This window comes from Pinus tabuliformis, chromosome J (genome assembly GCF_031772625.1).
Source record: "Pinus tabuliformis cultivar Carrire ecotype Pingquan chromosome J, CPIR1, whole genome shotgun sequence".
Lineage (NCBI taxonomy): Eukaryota > Viridiplantae > Streptophyta > Pinopsida > Pinales > Pinaceae > Pinus > Pinus tabuliformis.
The window spans coordinates 1,243,334,716-1,243,355,350 of record NC_142295.1 but is presented as its reverse complement, the minus strand read 5'-3'; the positions used below and the strand labels follow the sequence as shown (position 1 = coordinate 1,243,355,350).

Sequence of the window (20,635 nt, the reverse complement as noted above, 5' to 3'; positions counted from 1 at the left end):
AAAACAATCAAATTGAATGTCAACTTTCAACATTGGCTCCAAAGACTCAATCATTAGTGAAACTATAAGCTCTGTAACACATATTTTAGTGTTAGGATTTGGGGGACAAGGAGGTGACAAATGGCATAAAATTGTCATCTAGATATCTTGTTGTTGTGAAGCAATCTATAGGTTTTATTCATGTTTTGCAATGTAGTGGTTTTAAAAGAGGCCATTGTAAGGGGACCATTTTCCACTTAGCTTGACAAACTAGACATGCTCCTATTTCCATGCTTCACATTAGAAGCAAAGTGAAAGCGTGGGAACACTTTGTAGTGAATAAGGCATCGCCATGGCTTAGTTTCATCACATCATCATAAAATGTATGTGTTAAAGTGCTCGATTTATATACACAGAACCATAGTTTTACAATTTCTTGAAACACCTCAAAACCATAGTAGGAAAGTTCATCCCAAAAAAAAAGATTCTCATGTTTGTTTTTTTTTCCATTTTTGCACATGAACCACTCCTCGCATCTCCAAAACTCATTCTTGAAAGCCTCGTATCTTTGGGAGCTTGGGAACAGGGACGAAGCATCCTAGATTGGTTGGGAACAACTTTAATAGCATGGGAGCATTTTGTAAGTTTCAACTTCATGGAAATGGGAGCTTGGGAGCAAGTTCCCTTAGAGTTTACTACATGGAGAGCTTGAGTAAGCTTCCTATTCCTAGGGGAGTGCCCATAAGTTCCTTACTAGGAAAGAAGCTCCCTAAATCCATGGTCCCCTTAAGAAGTGAAAATTCTCACCATTCCTCTTTTGTTTTGTCACGACGCTGATTAAGGGGCGCACACCCCCCTCACCCCCCCTCCGACCCGCTCCAAAAAAAAACACACACTAATTAAGAAATCCACCCCTTTGTAGAATACACTTAGTTTTGGGGATTTTACATTTGTAATTGGTCAGTCTATGAGTGTTCTAAGAGTCTAGAGAGCATTGCAAGTTGTTATGAATGAGGCATCTTGGTCTTTGTAAATTAGACTTTAGTTCATTGGTCATTGGCAAGTTGTGATTAACCTTGAAACTTAGTCCCATAAGTAACATTGTGAGCATCTCAACATTGTAATCAATGTTAAACTATTTTCTCGAACCACTATAAGCAAGAAGCTCCCTAAACTCGTGCCCCCCCTAAGAAGTGAAAATCCTCACCATGTTTTTATTGTTTTGTCACCAGACTAGTTAAGCGCTCTCCCCCTTTTGTAGAATACACTTGGTTTTGGGGATTTTACATTTTCATTGGTGAGTTTGTGAGTGTAGTGATAGTCCATAGATCATTGCAAGTTGTTATGAGTGAGGCATCTTAGTCCTAGGAAATTAAACTTTAGTTCAACGGTCATTAGCAAGTTCTGATTAACCCTTGAAGCTTCTTAGTCCTGTCAGCAACATTGTGAGCATCTCAACATTGTAACCAACATTGACTATTGTAGCCACTACTAGCATTTGCCATTTTCCATGTATGCTTGTTCATGAATCTTTGTTTCTTAACACTATTTTAAACATTAAAAGCTTAGTTAAATACCATTGTCGTCTATAAAATTATTACAATCCTTGCAAACTCAATCATTTTCAATACACTATTATTACCCTACTTACTAAGTGGTAATTTGTGACAATGTTTTTCATGTATTCCTTGTTGGTCTTTCTCGACTCAACTTTAGCAGACTTGCAAGATGAGTATGATGACCATGAGAAATGAAAATCATCCCAAGGTTCACATATACGCCAAACACTTTATGATAATACATCTCTTTTGAATTTTAAATTTATAGAACTATTATCCATCCGTTCCAGAAGAATGATATTCTTACATTCAAAAAGTTAGAACCTGGTAAGAGTCAAAGCAAACCCCTCTACTATCTTTGATTTTTTGATGAGCCGCAAAGTACATGTATTATTACATAATTTAATTAGACCTTTTAACTTTCTAAATTTTCTAAATCAATATTTGTATTATCCATTATAGTTAAATTTAAATTTGTTTTTCAAGTTATTTAAAAAAATGATATATAATATTACACTTCCAATTTGTCATTTCCTATAAATTTAGGTGAAACTTCTAGCCATTTTGAACATTCATACCCACACCCCAACATTTCCTTGTTATGAAAACTCATGCAACATAGGTGTTCCCTAAGAAAATTAATCTTGTAAAAACATACTTTAATAGGGTGTGATCACCAAAAACTATTAACACTGTGAGATAAATATGACAATTATTCTATCAAAAGATATTTCATTTAACTAAAATAGATTTCCCAATAACAATATATATTTCCTTTCAATATTTCCTTTCCTGCTTTTCCAATTCCAAAGTAGTCTTGACCATGCATTAAAACCAATGGCCAAAAAAAAGCACGGTGAAAAGTTGTGGTAATGTCAAATGTGGCCACTTATGAATATGACCTATAGGTTCCTTAAAGAGCTTAACATTTTTCTCCATGTCTTTTAGAAATGATAAAAACAGTAAATTTTAATTGAATTGTTTATTGCCAAGTGAATTTTGATTTTTAAATATTGGATAATAAAACTATAAGGTAAATGAGATGTCATACAATGAGACTTCAGCCAATTTAATTTGTAGGAAAAAAGGACACATACAATACTGAACGGAATTGAAAAAGTTGTGTAACAACTAGGCTTTGCGCACACTCTAAATATATCCAAGTCTGTCCCACTGGGGCAAATTGACCCACTTCCTATTTCAGGGAAACATTTCCATAAAGCAAATAAGATAAAGAACTTGATATAAAAAAAGTTGCTCCTTCAAATAAGAGATTTAACATATATTTTTGAGAACGTACCGGACTTACAACCCCTGTTAGAAGTTCTCATCCATTCACAGCTTTCCAAAACTCAATTCAACCAAAATGAGGAAAATCATAGGAAAGCAAAGGATTTTCTGAATAACCCAGTTGGACAAAAGGGCCAAAATAAAACAAAGATAATCAAAATCAAAATAATTTCTCAATGATCATATTGAATCAAGTGGGTAAACTAAATAAGAGGTTAAAAGAATACAATTACTCATTGAAGCAATTAAACTGATAAGTAGTGCAGGTAGTTAAAGGTAGCAAAGTGGAAAACATGCAATATGCTGCAAAGTTGATTTGTGAAAAAGTGATATATACACTGTTTTTCAAGCCAAGAGAAAGAAAGTAATGATAAATGAGACCAGATTTCATCCTCAACAGAAATAAAACATCTAGAAAACAAAGCAATTGCACAATGACTTGGCTCAAGAAACAATGTTTCTCCACAAACTAATGTTGAGTGAAACAGGAGCAACTTCCAATGAAGCAATTGCTATGGTGCAGCTCATAAGCTATCTAAAAAGAATTGAACAAATGAGAGTAGGTAGATGGCCTAATGTTATCTTCAATGAAGGCATCAGTGAAAGAAAGAAAACATGGATAAAACAAAACTACACATGGATGCAAAAATGGGATATCTACCTCAATGCCTGTCTCACAAATAGCAAGGAGCTAAAAGATTTTGTTATGGAGAAGTTCAGTAAAAAGGTATGGGGAAAAGAGTTGGGTAGAAAGAAGAAATATTACATTGAGGACCAACTCATGTAGGGCAAAGGTTCTTATGGCTCAATTAAGGACCAACTCACATCAACTTCGGTGTGAAACAAGACGGTGGAAAAAGGCTTAAAGAAGCTTGGGAAGAAAGGGTGTGTACATTTTGCACGTCTGGAGCCGTGGAATTGGAAAAACATTTCATTTTGGAATGTGATGCATTCAAAGACATCAGAGAAAGGTATGAGAACATGTTAGCATCAGTTTCTTGGCATTGTCTTTTTAGCGAGGAGATTGTTGGAAGGTTGGGTCAGCTCATCATCAATTTGAATCGGAAAAACACTGAATTGCAAAGAGCGAAAAACAGGGAACTAATGGTTTCATAGACTATTTTTAGTCTCGTGGACCTTAAAATATCGTTTCATTTCATTTCAATAACTTCTGAATTAAGAGCAGAACTTCTACAATAAACCAGAAAAAAAAAGGAAAACACAAGAAAAGCAATTTCTTAAAATATTTTCTTATGAACAAGGACCCAATCAATCATGCGAAACTCAGTAGCCTAACTTGGCCTATAAGGACATTTCCCAACAACAAAAGGAAAAACTATTTTTAGAGGCCCAAATACAAAGACATCTCCGTAACTCACATGTCAAAACAAAGTTTTACAGTTGCCCAACTTGGAAAATAAGATTATCCAGATACCCAAACAAACAGAGGAAAACAAAATTTCTTAGTTGCCAAATTCAGAAAATAAGATTATCCAGATACCCAAACAACAAGGGGCAAGAAGAATCTCAATGAACCTAATTCAAAAAACAAGATTCTTCGAAGACCGTTTCAAAATTAATATTTATTTATTGCATGGCACCACTAGGTGCAATTACAACAGCACTGATAACTTGGTACTAGAAGGTGTCATTACAACAGTATCCACAAGGCACCCAGGCAAAGGGATTTTCCAATGACACAATCGGAAAGATCATGACATCTCCGTAACTCACATGTCAACAAAGTTTCACGGTTAACCAATCTGGAAAATAAGATTATCCAGATACCCAAACAACAAAGGGCAAGAAGAATCTCAATAAACCTAATTCAAAAAACAAGATTCCTCGAAGACCCTTTCAAAGTTAATATTTATTTATTGCATGGCACCACTAGGTGCAATTACAACAGCACTGATAACTTGGCACTAGGTGTCGTTACAAACTTACAACAGTATCCACAAGGCACCCAGGCAAAGGGATTTTCCAATGACACAATCCGAAAGATCGTGATCTCAGCCACACAACCAAATAAAATCGAGATTTCTACCTTGCAGAATGCACACCCAATGAATCTTCACAGGAAGAAACTGTGTATACCCAACAGATTTTTCACAGAAACAACCTGTATACCCAATGAATTTTCACAGATTAAACAGTTTATACCCATTAATTTTTCCAACAAAGTAAAAGCCAAATGGATACTAACAGAGACAGACTGCATAATCCAATTATTTCTCTTCACTGCACAGATACCCAATTGTTTTCTGACATATCGGATATACCCAATTGGCTTCACCATATATATCCTCAGAAAAGCCCTAATGATGTTGCAGACAATAATGGAGGGAAGTGATTCTTCTTCTTCTCTGGTTATAGGCCATCAAAAAACCCATGCATTGCAATGACCCCATTCATGCTGTCATAGGACCAACACTATTACTCCTGTATTTTGATTGCCCAGTGAATGAATGAGATAATCTTCCATGTTGGGCAATATCAAGTTCTCAGCATCACACCACACAGATGTTTTATGCCCCTCCCTTATCAGAGTCTCAGACCATGCCAGAGGCTGCTGAGATAAGTGCTCTTTCTATCTCAAGCTCTCCAGAGAAGGCACGTCATAGAGATATCCATGATTCTGTGAGTTTCATCAGAGTTCCCAGACCTGGCAACAATATGGCCAATGGATTTCCATTTCTCTCTATACTGTGCCATGTCTTGGTGTATTGTGCTATGATGGATCTCCAAATCTCAATACTGTGCTATAGGTTTGTCACCACAGCACCAGAACTGGGGGAATTTGGAGGCATCAGCGTTGGAAAGGCTAAAAACAGAGCTGAGGATCAAACTGCTGATGAGACTGAACGTGTCTTGAAGCATGATATATTTTTTGACAAGGAGTGGATGACCATACAACCTGGCTCACATTACTTCAATTTTATTGCATACATTACAAAGTCACAAGGTAAAATCAATGAAAAAAATGTAAAATCCAGATCTCTGAACCAATCATATATATATATATATATATATATATATATATACACACAATTCAACTTTACAACGACTATGACTTTAAAAGAAACCAATCTTGCGTTATATCCATGTTTTACATTGTCGAAACCAGGTAGCACTTAAAAAAGTAAAATTATATTTTACATTTATGCTGTTATCTAGATATGCACAAGGTACTTTTTTGTCGAATGTCACTTTAGTAACTTGCAGTTGTCCTTCAGCTAAGCCGCCATGCTTTAGGGTGTTTCTATGTTGTCAAGTCACCTTGGACTTACACCGAACCTCATTCACATTTCGCAGGGGGTTTTGAACCTGGGTCTCCATGTTAATACAGATCCAGTTCACAAATAATTGATATCTCTACCAATTGAAAAATGTTTTACAAATACCAGAACAATCAATAACAAATTTCCATGGTGGCATTGCAATGAAAAAATTGCCAACCATCACCTTAAACAAAGACGAAAAACAAATTGCTTGATGTAACTTTAACCACTCTAATGAGAGGAATTGTCATCAGTTCAACTACTCTGATCATTTACACAGTCAAATTTAACTCCCTCAATTGACTGCTTTAAAAAAAACCTCTATGAGATTCCATGCCAATGTAACCTCAACTAAAACTCCCTTCCAAAGCTCAATGGCCTATCAGATTATATGGCGACGTTGGTAAAGACCATGTCATTGTCCCTAATTTCTTTTCTTTCTTCCTCTTCCTAATTGCCCAGATTTGAAATTAGATTCTTGTTCCTGTAAGAAAGCCATTGCTTTCTTATACCTGTCTGCTCTCTCCTCCTCTGCCACAGCCCTTTCTCTTGCCTTCACTTCCTGCAAAAAGTAGTTATCCTTGCGCAGTTCACGAGCAGCACCCTTTGCCTCCTGCTTGATCTGGCGCTCCAACTTCTTTCTCTGTGCCCTTTCTCTGTCAGGATCATAATCTTTCCCATGCACAAAGCTGCCACAAAATTCAAAAGTAGGTGCATAATGTCAAAGATCATATAATAGTAACATAAGGATCTGCGGAAAAAGAGAATTGCATTAAGATTAAAAGGTAAATGCAAAAGTCTTGAATATTTCTAACAGAGGCAGGTCATCTATTCCAACTTGCAAAATACATGCTTCTCAAGTAAAACAAAACTGGGAATATAACAGATATATAAGCACAAAAGCACACTCATGGAATGAAAACAGGAATAGCAAGATCATAAAATACTTCTCTTCAAATCTTGGATTGAATTGCTTGATAGGCATGGGCTTCTTCATTCTCATCCTCAATGGTTGCCGTAGCTTTTCATGCTCATCAATTTTCCCCTTTATTAGAGAAGCAATACTTGTCATCTTCAATCGGAGAGTCTCGGGTATCTTATTTTCTTTGACTATTTCATTCAATAGAGGTACAAAGGATGCAAATACTTCAGGGAATGAAACAATGTCATGATATATGTTTACAAAACCTCTCAACGTTTCTGATACAGAAAGAAGTATGCCAACCCTGCAATGTGGACATATGCAAGAAAATAGTTTAAATAAAAGAAAATGACCTGTTATTGTCGTGATTATAAACATTGCCCAACTCAAATACTTCAGTAAAGGCTTCAAATAACTAATTACATGGTTATAATCAAGTAAAGTGTAAACAAGCATACTACACAGTTGAAGCAAATCTTTTAACCTGTATATGTTTGAGTCAAAGAGAGGCACATCATCACTAGTCTCCATGATCATAGTGAAATCCAAAGGTTGAGGTAAAACGGATACCCCACTTGAAAGATGCAGCCAAGGCCTATAGTCTTCATGCTCCAGCAAAAAGGTAGGGCACTGGTACTCAGCCAAAACAAAGAATATGTCAGGTAAACACTCTAGCTGCAAGTTGTACCACAAAATCCTTGAGATGGTAATCTTGTAGTGTATCTATAAAATCTCTCTTGCAAACAACTACTGGTTGAAAGCTGGTACAAAATTACTGAGAGCTCAAACACTCGAGTATCTTTTATCATAATTTATCAGAAACAATGCCCACTTTGTCTATATGATTAATACAAGTAAATGGAAGGAACTCTTTTCTCTGGCATAATAAGATAGGGAGAATTGACAGCTTACTTTCACTTCATCCCTCTTATTGAGGCTCTGGTTAGTATCTAAAGCTGACATCAACAGAGCCTGCAAAAAATTGACAGCCTCGGGACAAAACCTTCGAGCATCTTTGTGAACCTGCATCAATTGGCAATTTTAGGAACTCAGCCATGGTGGAATAGCTGCTGCTTCTTGTTTTAAATTAACTGCATTAAAAGGGATTATTTTCCCGAAAGACATTGGTCATAATTGTCAAACAGAAAAACGAGATACACAAAAAAATTCACTTAGAGTGCAACAATGAAACCACATCAGATTTAATTGCAACATGCAAACTAACTTTAAGAGAAGAAACAGTAACAGAAAAATGAATTCAATGCCATGGAAAAAGGTTCATCAATAGATTAGTAAACTACAAATTTGCGCAAGCCCTGTAACTCTGTCTTGAATGCTTGAAACCCACTATTGGAGATCATTCATCAAATCCACTATAATACCTAGCTCGATAAATTACCTGCTTCTTAATCAAATTACAATATATTACACTACAAACTCTTAAAATTGTTTATGACAAGTAGGACAGTCAAATGGTATCTTGGATGGCAGCTTAGCTTCAAACATTAGATAACAATGGTATGTTGTATGCTTAGCACAATTTACTTCAATGTTCCTTTAGCAGCCCAATGACAAATTCCAATTATTTCCAGTAGCAATCACATTAACTTAATCACATTGACAGTAAATGCCGATAGAACATAAAAACATATGCAAAAAACAAGGCAAGACGAGGACACCAGATTTGGCAGATGCCAAGAAAAAACCCCAATGTGGGGAAAACCCTTTGATCAAATCTTCTTATTATTATTCACCAATTCAGTAGAGAAAGAGAGTACATAGATCAAATTTACTTGCCCAATACACAGTGAAAACAGCCTTGTCAAAATCAGCAGTCAAAAGCAGTCAACTTCAGCCCTAATCAGAGAGTCAATGCCGGTCAAATCAGCAACAAAACTTCTCCTTTGCAGCTCGGTCAAAGGTAGTCAACTCGGCCTCCAAGAAGGGTCAAAGTCAACCCAAAACAGTCCACCCAGCCTCAGTCAAACCCAGTCAAACTTCAGTCAATGCTGCGGTCAACACAAGTCAAACTTCTCCAAATGCCTTGATTTCTCTGCCAGCAAGTACGGCCTCAAGAAATCGGAATTCTGCCCACGAAAATGCAGTCAAAACAGGTCAAATTATCCTTGGTCATCACCGGTCAATGCTGGTCTGCAATCTGGAATTTCGGCCTCCTTGCCACACATGTGAGAGATAGAGAAGATCCCAAGCTATACGAACCAATCTGATGTGGAGAGGGAGAAGGATGTGTGAGTGAGTGATGTTCAAATGAGGAGAGAGGTCACTCCTATGATCTATCTATACAATTCATTGAGGATGAGAAGACATATCCATTGGGCTTCTTGAGCCTACATTAGACAGAGGCTGACCTTGACAATTTGTGCATGAGAGAGAATAAATTCAAAATTCCACTTCTGCTTGTCCGAATGAAATGATCTTTATATCAAACTTGGACCTCTTGAAAAGAGGAATCCAATGCAATAATCATCTCCATCATATGAGCTCTCCCAAGGTGGAATTTGGCCCTAGATGCCAATTTTAACGCTCCCTCTTAGCTAGGGAGAACTCCATGTGCCAATCCATCTGTCATCATCATGCCATCCTGTCATTACTACTCTGCTCTGTTGAACCATGAAGTAATAATGAAGAAGAAGTGAAGTCACAAGACCTTACCACTCTCCACTGACAAAAGTTAGTCCTTGATCCCAAATCAAGTTGTTGAACACCATGCATCTTAGTCATAGGGAGTACGGCGATGCACGATGCGTCCATCAATAGTGCTATGGTCACTAACCACTTTTCCCAACTCATTGGCCAGATGAGAGGTACTTCCCAGGAGTCCTAGACTCCATGGGTAGGATATGTGCTAGGGCATCGACAGGAGAAGGTGAACCACTCATCCTGCTCATATGCCATAGGAGAAGGTGAACCACTCATCCTATGCATATGTCAATCATAGGAGAAGGTAAACCACTCATCCTATGCTTATGTCAATCGTAGGAGAAGGTGAACCACACACCCTACATACATGTGTCTGCAATCGTAGGGGAAGGTGAACCACTTGCCCTACACTAGTACACACATGTCAACCATCATGGGGTATCACAGGGGAAGGTGAACCACTCACCCTATACATAGCACACCACTAGGGGAAGGTGAGCCACTCACTCTATGGTTGCTCATAGCTCCAAGAAGTACCCCAAGCCCCCAGGAGCTCCCAGACCTCAATGTCCAAATCATACAGGACCCTCATAGGAGGGTCTTTCCACGACTCCAAGTCTCTCTCGAAAGGTTAAGAATTTGACCTTTCCCAAGGGCTTCGTGAAAATGTTTGCGACCTACTCATCCGTTCTGATGTGTTGGATCCTTATTGCTCCCTATTGTACCATATCACGGATAAAGTGGTACCTGATATCAAAGTGGTTGGAGCGAACGCAAAACACGAAATTCTATGAAAGGCAAATCCCACTTTGGTTGTTGCAAAAGATCACGATGGTATCTAGCACGTGCTCAAATAGCTCACTGAATAGCTTCCTCAACCAAACAACTTCACAACAGGCCATACTCGCAATAAAGTATTTGGTCTCGGTGGTGCTTAAAGCAACTGATTTCTGCTTCCTGCTCATCAAGATATTGAAGCAGACCCTAATGAGAAGCAACACCCAGACGTTCTCTTACGATCCACCACAATGCCACCCCCAATCAGCATCTGAATATCCATGATCTCAAATTCCCGGCAGTGTATCTCAGACCATAGTGGATTGTGCCTCGGAGATATCTGAAGAGATCCTTAGCAGCAATCCAATGAATGTGATGAGGCTCGACCATAAATTGAGTCAACGTGTTCACAACGAGGCATATGTTAGGACAGGAATTTACCAAGAACATCAAGTTCCCCATAAGTTGACAATACTCAAAAGGGTTTGCTAATCTAGGCCCAACAACACTTCCACATAGCTTCTTGAAGTTGAGTTCCATCGGAGTAGACACGGACTTACAATCCACCATTCCACATCTCTCAAGCAGCTTCATAATGTATTTTCCTTGAGAAAGGAAAATCTCACCCAACTTTTGCTAGACCTCCAATCCTAGGAAGTAGTGCATCAGTCCTAGGTCCTTCATCTCGAATTCGGAAGCCAACTCCCTCTTGCATTGATGAATGAGAGGGTTATCACCTATGAGAAATAGATCATCCACATAAAGGACCAGAATGAGAGGCCTGTCCTTTTCAACCTTGAAGTATAGATTCGAGTTAGCATCGCTCCTTGTAAATCCCAGCTTCATAATATAACTATCAATCCTCTCATACCAAGCCCTAAGGGCTTGCTTCAACCCATAGAGGGCTTTCTTCAACCTTCATACATGTGTCTTACGATCTTGAACTTCGAACCCCTCGGGTTGTTCTACATAGACTTCCTCTTTAAGCAAGCCATGCAAGAAGCAGTTTTAACATCCATTTGGTGTAGGCTCCAACCTTGCGAGGCAACAAAAGCTGTGATCGAATGGATGGTGGTATATCGGGCAACTGGTGCAGATATCTCATCATAGTCTACTCCTTCATTTTGGGAGAAGCCTTGAGTAATGAACCTAGCCTTGAACTTTTCAGCACTCCCATTAGCTCCATGTTTGATTTTGTAAATCCATTTTGAAGTGACCACAGACTTATCCTTGGGTCTGGGAACCACATCCCAGACATCATTCTTCATGATTGATTCATATTCCTTGTTCATTGCATCCTTCCAGACTTGTTGTTTCACGACTTCTTCAAATGTCCCCCTCGGTGCAATATGTCTCTCAGCATCTGCAAGAGTACCTTTGAGCCACAATGGTCTTTTTCTTGATGTAGGGGGCTCACTAGAAGGTGGATCAATGGGATCCATCGGACCTTCAACAATGGGCATCAGGGCATCAGTCGAAGGTTCATCCTGCTTTCCCGCATCATCATCATTGTCCTTCCTAGGGATAGGAAGATCTCGGACCTTCCTAAAGGTAGAATCTTCATCGAAAGTGACATCATGACTTATTCCCACTTCTCTTTGACTAGGCACATAAATTCTATATGCCTTTGAAGTTTCACTGTAGCCCACAAATGTTCCTTTCTTCCCAGATGCATCTAGATTGGTTATTTTCTCTTTCGGCACATGAAAATATACGGGACAACCAAAAATTCTGAAATGAGAAACATCAGGTTTTTTACCGGTGAAAACTTCTTCGGCTATCTCGAAGTCTGATGCTTGATGTGGGCATCTATTTTGAATATACACAGCAGTGTTGGCAACTTCTTTGCATAAGAACTTCGGTAGGCCTTGGTCATGAAGCATGGCATGGGAGGCTTCTATGATAGTTCAATTCTTCCTTTCGACAACTCCATTTTGTTCAGGAGTATATATAGTAGTGGTCTCCCTCTTAATGCCAACTTCTCTAGAATAGTCATTGAATTCATTTGACTAATATTCGGTTCCATTATCGGTCCTCAATATTTTGATCTTCTCCCCTGTTTGATTCTCGACTGAGGCTTTGAAAGAGAGGAACCATTTGAACACTTCGTCCTTCTTCTTTAAGAAATAGATCCATGTTTTGCGAGAGAAGTCATCTAAGTTGAATTTGGGCATACTTGTGACCATCTTCCTTACATTAGGTAAGGCTTTGTAATGAAGGTGAGCAAATCTTCAATGTCATAATTCGGATTGAAGAGAAGTATCACAAGTCATTGCTCCCAACGGACTTCCTCCAACCTGACAGAGACCTTCAACCCTGAATCCAAGATTGAATGCATCTTTCGGGTTCCTTTGCTAAACACGAACCTTCCCATCAACGAATGTCACCTTGAAACCTTTATCTTCCATCGCAGAAATAGAGACCAGGTTCTTTTTCAAATGTAGATGAAGGGTTTGACCTTGATTTAAGTGAAAAGTAAAAGTCCCAATTCCTTTCACGGGATAAGTGGCATTATCCCCAAGTATAATCTCCATATTAGTCTTCTTTTGAATCAGGTTTGAGAGGGCCTCCTTGTACCCAGCGAAATCCTTGAGGCACCACTATCAATCAACCAATGATCCAATGTATCGGAAGGAGACGCAGTGGTGAGGGCAGAAATGAGATAAAATTCTTTTTGCTTTTCTACAACATTAACTTCTTCATACCTGGAGTTTCTCGACTTCTTGGGAGGACAACCATTTCCATTTCGACTAGCGGGAGCATTCCTCTTTCCTTTGTTGTTGAACTTGTTGTTCCTTTGATTGCCATTGTTGCTATTGTTGTCATCATCTCTTGGAGTATCCTTCTTGTGAGGACACTCTCTAGCGAAGTGGCCAAACCTGTTGCAATTGAAGCATCTTCCTTTCTTCCTTCTTTGAATCCCGACTTGAACCCTTGACCTTGTCTTCTTGGACCAGCTTTGTTCTTCCTTTTAGAATGTGCAGAGAAGGCGAAAGGTTGTTTCCATTTGAGGGCTTGTCTCTTTCCGTCATCCTAATTTCTTCTTGAGTGCATCTAGCCAATAATTCATTAAATCCCGGAATCCCGTCATTGTTGAAGATGGTAGTGTTAAACACATACCATTCTCTTGTAAGGCCTCCAAGTGCAATAAGAGTGAGCTCCCTGTCACCAATAACTTCTCCAATAGATAGGAGATCATTCTTGATTTCGGTCATCCTCATGAAGTAGGATTGGATGGATTCTCCTCTATTCATTTTGATGTCTTTCAACTTGTTCTTGAGAAAGAGAACTTGATTTGCATTATTTACTTTGAACATCCCAACCAGTGTGTCATACATCTCCTTGGATGTTTCCAAATCAGAAATATAGCCAACCAAAGGCTTGTGAATAGAATCAACAATAATTTTCTTAGCTTTAACCTTACCTTTCTTGTACTTTGTTTGTGCAGCAGCAAATGCATTTGAAGGAGGTTCCACTACTCTTCCTTTGACATAGTCCATAGCATCATTTTCTTCCAAAGTCAAATCTAGAGACATCTTCCATGCATGATAGTCGGATTTGTCCTTAAGCTTGTCCTCAGATTTGAAGTAAGATGTAGTCGTCATTGGGACTAGTTCCAAGTCCTTGTCCAACAGCTTCCCTTAGTGATTGTTTTTCCTCACTCTTGCTTGGGCTTTGTCTTCACTTGAGCTCTGATACCATGTTAATTTTAGATAACAATGGTATGTTCTATGCTTAGCACAATTTACTTCAATGTTCCTTTAGCATTGCAATGACAATTTCCAATTATTTCCAATAGTAATCACATTGACAGTAAATGCAGATAGAACCAATGTTTTAAAACTCTGACTCGGCCGAGGGTCGACTCCGACTCCGACTCTGACTCGGTATCGACTCGGCCGGCTCGATCTCAATGACTCGGTCGTTGTAAAAAATACATTAAATATTTATTTTTTATAAAAACACATAATTGTAAAGATTTTCATTCATGTTTCCAAACACACAGCATTAGAATATAGATAGAAGACAACATATGATCAAAGTAGGCTCATGAATATATCCATTATATTAAAATGGCACCCAGTTCACTGTCCAATACATACACGATGATGATATAGAGATCAAAACAAAAACACATAACCAAGGAGGCTAGAAATGGCCTCTACAACAAAAGTCTGTGACCATTACTACTGGCTACTGCTAGAGTTGCCAACATCATTTGACTCAACGTTAATTGGGAGCGGGAGCGAAAGCGGGGAGCGAATCCCGGAGGAGTTCGACAACCAATGTCACTAACATCAAGGTACATAGAGGGATTGGTGCTCTTGATTAAATACGAGTTCCATACCCTAATATATGACAAAATTCAATGGAAACATTGCAATCCCCCAATCTTGAAATCCTGAAAAACCGATAAGTCTGCTGGATTTTGAATGAAATCTAAAATTCTACTTTCTCCATATGAAATCCAATGAGGCCGGAACCACTCTCAAACATACTGAGTCATTTCATGGTAATGTTAAAAATTTAAGTAAAAGGATGAAAATGAAGATTAAGGAGAATGTCTTTACTTTAAAAATTTAACATTACCATGAATAGCATAGCCTTAGTAGCGCAATATGATCAAATACTAGGGTTTGGGAGAGGGAAATGGACCCCAAATACCAGCAAACTAATTCATAAACCCCTTTGGAGTCCCCCACACTTAGAAAAATAAAATCAAAAATCAAAAAAGGCATGTTTTTATGGTTCACTGGCCACTGTCAGCTACCCGGCCGAGTAGTTACAGATCCGGCCAAGTTATGACTGACTCGGCGGAATCATGCTATGACTCGGCCGGGTTAGTCATAACCCAGCCGACCGAACCAAATTTTCTACCAGTTTGAAATTTTTTTTCCCGGCTCGAACCAACTCCGCCGAGTCGGTTCCGAGCCGGTCGGATCTTCAAACAATGGATAGAACATAAAAACATATGCAGAAAACAAGCCAAAACAAGAGGACACCAAATTTGGCGGATGCCACAGAAAAACCCTAATGTGGGGAAAACCCTTTGATCAAATCTTTTTATTATTAGTCAACAGTTCAGCAAAAAGAGAGAGTACATAGATCAAATTTATTCGCCCAATACACAGTCAAAACAGCACTGTCAAAATCAGCAGTCAAAAGCAGTCGACTTCAGCCCTACGTTACCGGATCCGCGGGGGCCAATCGGTGAAACCTCGGATCCCCGAATCCGAAACGGGTACGGGTACGGATACGGTGGGATCCGTACAGTCAGTTAACAAAAGTTCCGGTCAGTTAACAAAAGTTCATGTAACAGTGGATCCTCAGTTAATAACTCAGTTAATTGAATTTTTTTTCTAGTTTAACTCCTAGTTTAGCTGCAAAAAATTCTATAAAAGGGCGATATTGAACTCGATTTTAGCATAAGCGGCTCCTCTGTGCGGCGTCGTGGTCGAGCTGTGGTGGTCGAGTCGTGGGTTCCGTGAGCTGATTTCTGCACAGTCGTGGGCGCTGTGAACCGATTTCTGCACGGTCGTGGGTGAGCCGATTTCTGCACAGTCGTGGGCGCAGTCGAAGTCTGCACAGGGGCACGCGGTAGGTGTTATTTAATTTTTTTTATTTTTATAACATTACGTTATAATATGATATGCGCCCGTAGGTTTTATTTTATAAATTATAAAATGTGCGTAGGTTATATTTTAATTTTTAAATTTTTTCACGGTTCAGTTAACTTATATAAAATAGGTTATATAAAATATGCGTAGGTTATAACTTATAACATATATATTATATAACGTTCACGGTTCATATGATATGGTTAAAATTTAAAATTTAAAATATTTTTTTTATAAATAAAAATTAAATGGCCCGTGGGCCGTAAACTATATTAATATAAAAATTAAAAAATATTTTTTGTTTATAGTTTATTTGATGCCCAGTTTAGTCTTTGCCCTTTATCCGGTAACGTAGTATAGTTTTAGTTTATGTTTAAACTTTATATACTTTATAATTGTTTATGTTTAAACTTTATATACTTTATAATTGTTTAAACTTTATATACTTTATAATTGTTTATGTTTATACTTTATAATTGTTTAAACTTTATATACTTTATAATTGTTTATGTTTATACTTTATAATTGTTTATGTTTAAACTTTATATACTTTAGAATTGTTTATGTGAACTTTATAATTTTATTTTAATAATTATAATAATTTTATATCAATTATTTAGAATGTGTATTGTTTTTTTTTTATTAATATTTATATCTTTATAACTTTATAAGTTTTTAAAATTTTAAATTATGTATATATATAATATTAATAATTTAATTAGTTATTTATTTAAATTTAAATTTTAAAATTATTTATTATAAAATAATAATTTAGAATTTTATATTTTTTAAAATTTTATAAGTTTTTAAAATTTTAAATTATGTATATATATAATTATTAATATTAATAATTTAATTAGTTATTTATTTAAATTTAAATTTTAAAATTATTTATTATAAAATAATAATTTAGAATTTTATATTTTTTTAAATTTTATTTCGCCCTGTACCACTTTAGAATTTTGTTTTGAGAATGACAATTTTATTAATTTATATTTGGTTATCATCGCAGGTGTGATAAACATGGAACCATTACAACATGAATCTAGTGAAGGAATAAATGTCAATAAAGATCCAAGATCTCCTTTATGGCAGTATGTGGAAATTCTTGGCAAAAACTCTGGTGGTGGTTCGTACAAATGGAGATGTAGTGAATGCAATAGCATTCGAAATGGCTCATACACTAGGGTGAAGGCCCATCTCACTGGGCAAACTAACACAGGTGTGTTAGTATGCAATGGTCCAAATGGTCCAAATGGCCAACCTGGGACAGGTTTGAGTCCTGCAAAAGTTAAGTTTTATGCATCTTTGCAAGATGCTGCTGATAGGAAATTCAGCAAGGGAAAACTCCCTGTGCAAGCCTCTACAACCAAGTCGTCCTTGCCATCTACACCAGCTCTCACAAGTAATAAAAGGCCTACTCTAGGACCTCTTGAAGCAGCATTCAATAACCAGGGTAGAGAAGTTGCAGATGAGCATGTTGCTCGTTGCATCTATGCAAATGGACTAGCATTCAATTTGGTGCGCTCTCCTTATTGGCAACAAATGATTAAAGCAGTTAATGAAGCACCAAAAGGATACAAGAGCCCCGGGTATGAAAAGGTACGCACCACTTTGTTAACATCAGAAAGAAAATTTGTGGATAGACAATTACAATCAATCCGTGATACATGGGCAGAAACAGGGGTGTCCATTGTTTCTGATGGATGGAGAGACCAAAGAAATCGCCCTTTAATTAATGTTATTGCAATTTGTCCCCAAGGAGCAATGTTTTTGAAGGCCATTGATTGCAGTGGAGTGGAAAAAGATGCAACATTCATCTCGACAATTCTTATTGATGCAATAGAAAGTGTGGGATCACAAAATGTTGTCCAAGTTATCACAGACAATGCAAAGGTTTGTAGAGCAGCGGGCCTGATTGTGGAGAGTCAATACAATCACATATTTTGGACTCCATGTGCAGTGCATTCATTGAACCTTATGCTAGCCAAGATTGGTGAAATTGAGTGGATCAATGAAATATATGTAGCATCAAAGGAGATCCAAATGTTTATCACGAATCACTCAATGTCCCAAGCCATATATCGGAGTTTTGCAAAGTTGGAGCTACTAAAGGTACTCCAATTTTAATCAATGTTATGCATTATGAGTTCTCAATTTTAATGTTCAATTTATTTTATGTCTGATTTAAGATTTTACTTTTCAATATGTTTATGTAGGTTGCCGAAACTCGTTTTGCTTCCCACACTTTAGTCATAAAGAGGCTTTTGGAGGTCAGACAAGCATTACAGGCAATGGTCATTGACCCTCTTTGGGAATCATGGAGGACTTCAACTTCTGATAGAGGACAAAGAATAAAGTATATCATTCTTGATGATGCATGGTGGGACAAGGTCCAATACCTTTTGCAGTTCACAGAACCAATTCTAACCATGATTAGGGCATTTGACACAGATATGCCTTGCTTGGGGGAAGTCTATGAAAACATAGATAGTATGTTGGAGAAAATACGGGAAATTATCAAGGCAAGTGAGAATGACCCCTCTGAAGTATTTTACAATGAAGTGAAAGACATAGTTACAAAAAGGTGGAACAAAATGACCACACCATTACACCTTTTGGCGTATGCTCTACACCCCAAATATTACCATTCCAAAATATTGTCTTTACCTGGTAGAGCAGCACCAAACAGAGATTCTGAAGTGGTACAGGGATATAAGACAGCTTTGAGGAAAATCTATAGGGAAGTTGGAATTGCAAAGGATGTGCGTGATGAATTTGGAGCATTTGTACAATCCACTGGGATCTTTTCAGATCCAATAGCCATGGATGATCGAGGCCATATGGATCCTATTACTTGGTGGGGCTTTCATGGTGGAGATAGCACTTATCTCTCAACTCTAGCCACGAGGTTGTTATCGCAGGTTGCCAGTTCCTCATCCGCTGAGAGGAACTGGAGTACATATGGCTTCATCCATTCGGTAAAGAGAAACAGATTGGGAGCAGCAAAGGCTGAGGATCTTGTATATGTCCATTCCAACCTTCGCCTTCTATCACATTCTACTTCAGAGTATAAAAAAGGTCCAAATAGGATGTGGGATGTGGAACCTGAGATATCTGACTTGAACATGACATTGAATGCCATGACTCACCTTAATCTACTTGAGGATGCTACACAACCACTTCCTACTTCTGCAACAACTTTTAACATTCCTGGCGCACGATCGTCTATTCATGATGTAGAGTTGCAATATGTAGATGATGATGATGTAGACCCATTTCATGATATGTAGACACACCTACTCTATATTATCATATTAATAAAGTGATCATTGATGAAACATTCATTTTGTTTTTACTACTATTGAGAACTCATAATGCATTATGAGTTATCATTGATGTGATTCATGAATGGTTTTGATTTTAAACATCAAATGTATTTTTTAAAATTTTAAAAAATATTATTATATATTTTTGTACTCGCCGTATCCTCGCCGTATCCGGATCCTGGCTTTTCAAAAATCCAACGGATCCGTATCCGTATCCGGATCCGGATCCGTATCCGTATCCGTATCCTGGTAACTTAGCTTCAGCCCTAACCAAAAAGTCAACGCTCGTCAAATCAGCAACAAAACTTATCCTTTGCAGCTCGGTCAAAGTTAGTCAACTTGGCCTCCAAGAAGGGGCAAAGTCAATTCAAAACAGTCCATACAGCCTCAGTCAAACTCAGTCAAACTTCAGTCAATGCTTGTGGTCAACACAGGTCAAACTGCTCCAAATGCCTCGGTTTTTGTGCCAGCAAATACGGCCTCAAGAAATCAGAATTCTGCCCAAGAAACTGCAGTCAAAACAGGTCAAACTATCCTTGGCCAACGCTGGTCTGCAATCTGGAATTTCAGCCTGCTCTTAGTCTCTGAAATTTTCAGCCTCCTTGCCACACATGTGAGAGAGAAAGAAGATCCCAAGCTGTACGAACCAATCTGATGTGGATAAAGAGAATGATGTGTGAGTGAGTGATGTCCAAATGAGGAGAGAGGTCACTCCTATTTATACAATTTGTTGAGGGTGAGGAGACACATCCATTGGGCTTCTTGACCCTACATTTGACAGAGGCTGACCTTTACAATTTGTGCATGAGAGAGAATAAATTCAATATTCCACTTCTGCTTGTCTGAATGAGATGATCTTTATATCAAACTTGGACCTCTTGAAAAGAGGAATCCAATGAAATAATCATCTCCATCATATGAGCTGTCCCAAGGTGGAATTTGGCCCTAGATGCCAATCTTAACAAAACATAAAAAGAATAAACCCATCCACAAGAGAGGAGCAGACTTAAAGTGTCAGATTAGTTTAACTGTTTCTAAAGTAAGAAGTTATTTTTTTCAATAATAAGGACAGCCTCCAGGCTGCTCCTGATCCTGCTTGGTTCTGAATGTCATTTCTTGAAGCTTTGCTGTGAATCTGCCATTGCAATTTGTTAATTTCCAACTGTGGGGGAGTCCTAAACAGGTTGCCTAGAGTGCAACTAGGTTTGGCTATGTTTTC

The 20,635-nt window shown here is 37.9% G+C and overlaps 2 protein-coding genes across 3 annotated transcripts in view; one reads left to right on the top strand and one right to left on the bottom strand.

Moving 5' to 3' along the window:
- Positions 1–6,147: 6,147 nt before the first annotated feature.
- Positions 6,148–20,635, bottom strand: part of LOC149231700 (uncharacterized) — a 192,150-nt gene continuing 177,662 nt past the window's right edge. For both annotated transcript variants that reach the window (XM_089379260.1, XM_089379261.1), the window contains exons 11-14: positions 7,944–8,054; positions 7,516–7,661; positions 7,057–7,335; positions 6,148–6,798 (exon numbers count right to left, since the gene is read on the bottom strand). In XM_089379260.1, coding sequence (XP_089235386.1) covers positions 6,534–6,798; positions 7,057–7,335; positions 7,516–7,661; positions 7,944–8,054 — 801 coding nt within the window. In that variant the 3' untranslated portion in view covers positions 6,148–6,533. The remainder of the gene's footprint in view (positions 6,799–7,056; positions 7,336–7,515; positions 7,662–7,943; positions 8,055–20,635) is intronic.
- On the top strand, positions 17,106–19,380 carry LOC149231701 (uncharacterized). Its single transcript, XM_089376889.1, has 2 exons — positions 17,106–18,202; positions 18,307–19,380. Exons 1-2 carry the CDS (start codon positions 17,111–17,113, stop codon positions 19,378–19,380), a joined length of 2,166 nt encoding a protein of 721 aa, XP_089233015.1. The 5' UTR covers positions 17,106–17,110.

What these genes read in the sequence shown, in the direction of transcription:
- LOC149231701 (XM_089376889.1), top strand. Translation starts at nt 17,111, where the DNA reads ATGGAACCATTACAACATGAATCTAGTGAAGGAATAAATGTCAATAAA. An exon ending in CAAAGTTGGAGCTACTAAAG is followed by an intron (nt 18,203 to 18,306) that starts GTACTCCAATTT and finishes ATGTTTATGTAG; the next exon opens with GTTGCCGAAACTCGTTTTGC.